Raw genomic sequence first — 7,795 nt, forward strand, 5'->3', positions numbered from 1 at the left:
GGTGTGAAAGGTTGAAGGGTGTGTGTAAGAACTGCTGTGCGTGCCGCTGCCTACAGACAACATGTATTACTAATGTTTCCTTTCTCTTCAACATCTAGTCTACCATCTACAGTGTGTTTCCGTGTGTGTGTGTGTGTGTGTGTGTGTATGCGTGTCCAGATATGTGAGTAAGTAAAAATGTCAAACATTACTGGATCCTCCAACCCTGTTGAGAGAGCTGCGCTGTAATGGTTCTGTTCAGGCAGTAGGTGGCAGGATCAGATTACTGTCATTTGTTAATGTGACTGGTAATTCTTGTTCATTATTAGAGCTTGGCTAGTTGCAGACGTCAAAAGACTTTATTCACCCTTAAACACTTTGACATTAATTGCAAATGAATTCATAAATGAATCATCTCACAGGCTAACAACCAGCGTACACCATTCTTACAGAAGTAGATGACCTCACTATAAATCTAGTACATATATATATATATAGTAGATGTGCATAAGAATGTTAAAATAATGTTAAATAGTTCACATTTCTTGAAGACATCTAAATCCAACCAGTGCAGGACTCCTCAAGGAGAGTTGATAGATAAGACCTTTGAGTAATACACATTTATGACATTTCCTAATGTTGATACATTGTTACATTTACACTTTGTGTTAAAGCCATACTATGCAGGATTTTTCATTGTGTTTTACAATAAAAGAAGTGTCCTCCTCCATCTTCAACCCTGCCCCTGCTGACTCACCCAGAGTACCTGACCGAATCACAGACATGCACATTCATTAGAAACTACAGGTAAATTCCTCCTCAATTACTCGGACCGAACATTAGGTTACATTGTCCGGTCAGGACCATGAACTGGACATGTACAAATAATTAAAAAACCGGATGTCTGCGAAACCTGCATAGCTAGAGGTTCTTGAACGGGCCCCATCTTTTTGCTGCACTGTATCTGGGCCATTACAGTGGGTGGCTAGCTATAGCAACAAACATTCTGATCCCAAACCACAGGCTCTGTAGCCAAACCCACTCCTCCCCACACAGAAAAGAGTGTCACGCCCAGAAGTGTCCCAAACACATTTTATATTACCAAATAGAGGTAAAGGTGCACAAATTCAGTGAACTTGCATAAAGATAGACATTGCCAGTGCATGATAGATATGTATTAGCATGGTAATTTTTATAATATTTTCTACTTAAAAATCAGAGAGGGGAGAGAATAGGGGTGGGACACAATCAGGGAGAATAAAATGTTTTACTCTCTGAAAATTTTGGTCTACACACCACCTGTAGTGTGTGTGTGTGTGTGTGTGTGTGTGTCCCATCTGAGCTGGGACAGGAGTGATACCAAAGATTCTACAGACCCACAACATATCCTGCTCCAGATTCCAAACATTGAACATTTAGGGCTGACTGCTAAAGGTGAAAAAATTCATTTCTGTATACCCTATAAATATTTATGAAGACGCATGGTAATGGACATCCTTTACTGTAATGTACTACCAGAAAATCCTGTTACCAACCAGAACCTCCTATCAGGACGTTGAAAGCACAGAAGGTGCTGTGAGCACAAGCTGATCATTTGGTTAGTCTGTGGATTCTGCTGCCACTGACATCACTGCTACAGTGTAGTGGAATGCCATAATACTGTTAGAACATGAAAAGCATGCTGGGAACATGATATGGCTGTGCAGCTAGGGCCTGCTGCTTATATCACTCGATGAGTATTTACCCCCCTCCCCCTGAAGTCCCACTCCCCCAAAATAGCACACAAGAGGCCATAGACACGGTAAGTGACTGACAAATCAGCAAAAATGTAAAATTTCATCCACATACAGTATAATCTGATGCCTAGTTTTACTTTATTAGTTTATTATGTCAGGCCTAAGGACCTGGGCAGGGTTATCAGAACAGTTTCTGTGGGAGAAGAGATCAGAAGAGTTTCTGCTGGAGTTGACAAGATTCCTCCACCCCTCTGTTAAGACAGGATGTTTTCAATGGAGGCACAGATATTACCCCGGAAGCAGGAGCTGGGATCCACTGTTAAGTTAGTGGGGGCTGTTCATTGTTTGTGGGTTGTGGTGGGGGGGGGGGGTTCTTCACTGGACCCTCCGGGGCAGGAAGTGGGTACCGGGCTGCTGTTTGCTCACACTGCCACCCCTCCTTGCCCCGCCTCGGGGGGAGAGAGCCAGGTAGAAGCCCGGGTATGAGATGGAGGAGTAGGTGCTGTAATGATTCTCCTCCAGACTCTCCCGGAAGAGACAGTCTGCTGTGAACCGACTCTGGGAGGGAGAGGAGGTAGCGAAGGGACAGTCAGAGAGAAGAATGTACTTTCACAGCCTGTCCTCTAGTTTAATACATTAGGCTATGATCTGCCCAGCCACTACTCAGATGGATCCCCCATTATCTCTTTCTCACCATTTAACTTTATTGACAACAGGCCAGGCAGGCTGTCTATGTTCAGGTTCCCACTGAGATTTTCAATGGAGTTTTTTGCATTGAGTGTTTTGTCTTCTCACTGTGGATTTTTTTCCTCACTTACTGAAATTTTGGAGGATTATAATCAGTCATGCCAAATTTTTTGTATTTACTTTTTTTTCTGCATAGCATCTTTATGACAGCGTATCTGTAGAAAGTGCTATAGAAATAAAATTAAATTGACTGCCCCCTGCCGTGTGATGGGTTGGTGACCTGTCCCGGGTGTATTACTGCCTCTCGCCCAATGCCTGCATGGATAGGCCCCCCCACCCCACGATCCTGACCAGGAATAAGCGAGTTAGAGGATAGATGGATGGGTAGATGGATGGATGGGTGACTACCCTCTCCCCCAGCTGGACTCTGGAGGGAGACAGCCCCCCCTCTCATCCACTCTTCTTTCCCTCTCTTCTCCTCCCCTCTCCCGCCTGTCTGCTCTGCTTTCACAGGTTCTGAATTCATGTACCAGAAAATGACTGAACTCAGTTCCTTTTTATGGGAGCTCTAAAACTGACAGTTTGGCATTTGAGACAGTGATGACCGATGAGGACTTGAGCACTAGAATGTTTCAGAGCACCTATGCTGGAAGTAAATTCATTTAAAAAGCCTGTTAAATATATTTATTTTTTTAGGGCGGACCTATCACATGGCTCTTTGATATATGGATATATGTTGCATGCACTGCCTGTGTTCTATGTTCAATGGTTTCTATCAACATTTGAATGAGTAGATTCTGACTATAGAGGGGCAATACCTGAATTCACAATAAAAACACATTTTTTCCCCATTACATTCTTGATTCACACAATTCCACTGGAATGATAAAGATTTTTACAAAGGGGCTGTGGTAATTTACCGACTGATTGGTTGCATCATAATCTTGTAATCATATGATCATGCATATCACATCACGGGACTGTATGGCACACACTTACCAATCCATGTGAGATCCCATCTTTGTTCATACACAGGTATAGCCCACTCTTCAGACCCTGCACTCCCACAACCCCCTGCTCCATCGCAAACATCTTCAGCCAGCCTGACAGACACACAGACAGATAAAATTATTCTGACAGACATGCATACAGTAACAGACTATAATATTATAATATAAACAGACAATGGGGTATTTACAGACATAGATGGCGAGACAGTAATATTCTAACTGATACACAGAAAGTCAGAATGTGACAGACACACAAAGGTGGAGGGGGTGCTGAGAAGGAATTCACGCACCGTTAATATTGACGACATCATAAACTTCCCATCTGTTCATATAATAGAATTTTCTGGTTTATTATGAAAGCAATAAAGTAACAGCAACGCCATTCTTAATTATATAAATTGAAAGTAAACTGAAAATGGCACCGATGTGATTAAAGGTGTGTGTGTGTTCACAGTTGATACTGTCACATGACTGCATCACATGACAGCTTTGCTGGTTTCCTTAGAGATCCTGATTTGTGCTTATGGTGCCTTTGGCTTGTTCTCATGAACCTGTAGGGTCATTTGCAGTGTTCTTAGCTGGAGTTTAAACCTGAGGTTTAAAACTCTAGACCACAGAACTACATAACAACTGGAGCAACGATCCAAAGCTGTGGAATAAGGTTTAACTGTTCCAGTTGAAATGCAGTTCTGTGGTCTAGAGGTTTAAAACCGAAGTTGTAACTCTAACTAAGCACACTACAATTCACCTGTGAAGTCATACATTTTTGTGTTTACCTCCATAAAGCTGCATTCAAATGGGTGACAAAGTGGCAAATACCAGTGGTAAACTCTGGCAAGTTCCAAAATACCCAAGTTAACCAGTTGTGACGTTTCACTGCTAACAGTTGCTGGACAATGGCAACAATGTACTGGGTTAATGGTAAATCTATCCATACAACTTTCATTAATCTATCATAATTAAGGCTGGGGGGTTGTCACGGAAGTCATCAGTCACGGATTCTGTGATTTTTGCAGTTTTGAATGATAACTGTCAACCTTAATGTAGCCTACCATGTTGTTTGTATAGGCATACACATGTTAACAATATTGGCAAATACTGGAGAAACGTGCAACAATGTATACAGATTCTGGAATGTGCTGGGATCAAGATTCCCATCCTTCTCTATATCCTTCTCCTATATTGTCTGTAAAAATACCCAGCCTTAATCATTATGTGTTTAAGCAGAGTTGCCAAGTATGGTGAGAGCATGAGGTTTATTCCATTTTCAGGTGGTGTGGGCAATTCAGATTGTGCACAGGGTCTGTTTGGCTGGTGTACTTGTAAGCTGCTAATGTCAGGACACTGTGCAGAATTCATGCCTGGTTCCCATTATTTACTTTACAAGTTGACAAGACCGACTGAATGCAAAATTTGGCTGGTGAATGCCAGTGCTGAAGTTTGATTGGTTGATTTATTTATTGTGAAACTCAGTTACTGACATCACTGTGCTGATGTGACTAGTGCTCTTATTATCAGTGAAATAAAAGGTCAGTTGAACATACTGTATTCAGTGTGTTCATGCACCCCTCCTACAGTCCCATTGGGCAGGATCTGTAAGTGGTAGCCAATCCCGATGCGGCAATAAAGCAGCTGCTTGGTGCTCCCAGCTGTAATTGGCCGAGGAGGTGAGACACCTGTTGTGGGGAAGGACAGTGATTGGGGGGCGGGTGAAAAAACTGTTCTTGTCTGTTTCACCTGTCCAGCAATTCAGGACTTATCAATCTCATAACAAACCAGTCTGCACATGACATAAATAGCACATTATTAAGAAGACCACCATTAGAACTCCAGTAAGTTTCCATGGGAAGATAAAAAGAAATTAAGAGCGAGAGACATTAAGACACTGTACTGTACTGTACTCCCTCCTCATGCACACACACTTGCTTCTGTGTGTGGGAGGTTGCTGACACACAGTATGTCCTTCCCCAAGCTCCTGACCCTCTCCTACCCACTGGCCTTGTACTGCTGATTAGTGACAGAGCTCTGCAGTAGCATTATGGGGCAAGCCATAAAGTGGCTGGTGAAGCAATCACACACTAAAATCCCCAAACCTGTAGCACCTGCTTTTTATCTCTCTACCGCCATCCTTCCACATCTCCTCACTCTAGAATCTCCTTAATCCCATGACGGAGCAATTATCTACCCTTCAAAGTACAAGGGGGAGTCAAGTAATTGATGACTTGTACATAGTTAGACTGCTATTGGTTTTAGGTTTGATTCTGTTGTTAAATGCATTTCACCCACTTTTTAACTTTAAACACATAAAAAGGAAAGGGAAATGCATCTTACATCTTGCCTTCAACTTTGAGTAATAATTTAATTGTCTTCAATTCTCGAGTTTAAATACAGCAGGAAAATAATCCTCAAAGAGGTCACCTCTCCTCCAACCAGAGATTTTCATTTAGACATTGAACAGATGCTCTCATCCAGAGTGACTTAAACAGCATACTATCTAGTTACACAGCTGGATATTTACTGAAGCAGTTCGAGTTACGTAGCTTACTCAGGCAAAGAATCCTTTCTGGGTTTGGAACCTGCATCCTCAGTTAAAACCTCAGTTCCCTAACAGTTATACCATCCTGCTGCCCTTACCTTTGTTGCTGTTGCTCAGCCCGGCCTCTCGTATAGAAGCCTGCCACTTTGTGCGCAGCTGGCTGCCCTGGTCCCCAGAGAATGCAGTACCTGCATCTGCGCAGAGGTGACTCGCCCAAGCAGCCAGAAACACCAGCCGTAGGAGCAGCATGAGACGGCAGGTGGCCATGGGGGGTCACCACCCTGCCATGATGCTCTTGACCCAAAACGTTCAGACCAACGCAGAGACCCCTCCTGGCGCGGAACAGAATGGAATGGCGTGGGACTGTCCTCCGCTCTGCTCCTTCTGTGGCCTGTGCCGTCGAACGCCGTGTTCTCCGCTCAGTGTAAACAGCTCTGTTCTGCAGGGTCAGCCTGCCATCGTTTCCCTCTTTATCCTACTTATATCTCTTCTTCCTCCTCCGCAACACCCCTTTCATCATCATTGTCATCTTTCTCTCACCTACAGTACGCCTCCAAGCCATGGCACACATCTGGACTTTGCAGTTATTGCTGTTTTCTTATTTATTCCACTCTCTCGATTCTATTTCAGTTTTAAATGATTTTTACACATGACAGGTTTTGCAACATGCAGCAAATTTTAATAATAAAACAATCAACCAGGAGAGTTATAAGAAAATGACAGCGTGACAATAATACAAAATAATTAAAAGCCGTAACATGCAATAGTGAGAAAAAACCATAAAAGAAAAATCTCTGTCTTTTTCCCCTTTCCATATAGACTCTGATCAGATCTCCTTGTACACCTGGTGAGATGTTGGTTTACTGTGTCTCCCTAGATTTGCACCTGGTGACCAGGAGTCAGAATCACAGTGGGAAATATTGTAGTGTTCAGGCATTTGGGGGCTGCCCACTGGACCAGCTCTGAAAGACTAGGATCTCAAGTCTTCATCATTCTTGGCCCAGGGGAAACCGGGCGGTACAATAATAATAATAATAATAATAATAATAATAATAATGGGTTGCCTTTATATAGGGCCTTTAATCATATGGCATACTCACCTTATGAACTGCTAATGTGTATCATCCAGTTGTATAGCCTTTAGCTGCTCAAATAATTACATTACAATTGTTGTGTGATGTTAGGGTGGGGATAGGGGTTTTGTTGTTATAAATTACTTCTAAAGTTTGCTTGTTCAGGGTATATATGTTAATATGGTTACTGATATGTTGTTCCCAAAAGGATGTATGGTTATAACCTAATCTTGTAATACCAACAACCCAGTTTGCGTTGGAAAAAAAACTTATCGGTAAGCACGGGGAACAATCACACAGATAGACGTAATGACGTTATTGTTTGGGTTGTGCGTGCGTTCAGTAACCTCTGCAATGGAACAGCAATATTCACATGGGATGCTAGGTTTGCTAGGTATGATAGGGTTCTCATCATCAAGCCTTTCATTTAATATTCTTGCAATGCTTCGGAACCATTGCAGTGATATAAGAATAACAACATGGAACAGCAACAATACACGTGCTAGCTCCTCGATCAATTAGGTGCCAGATGCCCTTAAAGCAATGTGCAGCACATACGGTACGATTACTCTACCGGTGTAGAAAATGCACAGCTAACAAAGCGGTTGACAGACATTAATTAAAAATTCAGCACGATATGCTTATTCTTACTCTAGGTAAAAGATTAGGCTTTAAAACCTTTGATTTGAAAAAAAAAAAAAAAACTGGTTCTGCGCGTGCGATCACGTGATGTCAGGTTTGACGTCCAAGCACAGATGTATGAAATACCGCCAG

At 42.5% G+C, this 7,795-nt stretch overlaps 1 protein-coding gene across 2 annotated transcripts; it reads right to left on the reverse strand.

Annotated features, from left to right (window-relative positions):
• Window positions 1-346: 346 nt before the first annotated feature.
• On the reverse strand, window positions 347-6,477 carry fgf9 (fibroblast growth factor 9). Of its 2 annotated transcripts, XM_064311276.1 has the most exons (4): window positions 6,047-6,477; window positions 4,957-5,088; window positions 3,402-3,505; window positions 347-2,273 (listed from the first exon to the last, which is right to left on the reverse strand). In XM_064311276.1, exons 1-4 carry the CDS (start codon window positions 6,213-6,215, stop codon window positions 2,091-2,093), a joined length of 588 nt encoding a protein of 195 aa, XP_064167346.1. In that variant the 5' UTR covers window positions 6,216-6,477; the 3' UTR covers window positions 347-2,090. The 2 variants fall into 2 exon arrangements, with proteins under 2 accessions (XP_064167346.1, XP_064167347.1); XM_064311277.1 differs by lacking the exon at window positions 4,957-5,088 and having other exon boundaries at window positions 6,047-6,475.
• Between the last annotated feature and the right edge of the window lie 1,318 nt (window positions 6,478-7,795).

The sequence above is a fragment of the Anguilla rostrata genome, chromosome 15 (assembly GCF_018555375.3).
Source record: "Anguilla rostrata isolate EN2019 chromosome 15, ASM1855537v3, whole genome shotgun sequence".
Classification (NCBI taxonomy): domain Eukaryota; kingdom Metazoa; phylum Chordata; class Actinopteri; order Anguilliformes; family Anguillidae; genus Anguilla; species Anguilla rostrata.

Bases quoted from the DNA above. Each gene is read 5' to 3' on its own strand.
- fgf9 (XM_064311276.1), bottom strand. From the start codon at position 6,215: ATGGCCACCTGCCGTCTCATGCTGCTCCTACGGCTGGTGTTTCTGGCT. The intron at 5,089-6,046 runs GTAAGGGCAGCA...TCCCCACAACAG, and splicing joins GCTGAGCAACAGCAACAAAG to GTGTCTCACCTCCTCGGCCA. The intron at 3,506-4,956 runs GTATGTTCAACT...TGTGTCTGTCAG, and splicing joins GCATGAACACACTGAATACA to GCTGGCTGAAGATGTTTGCG.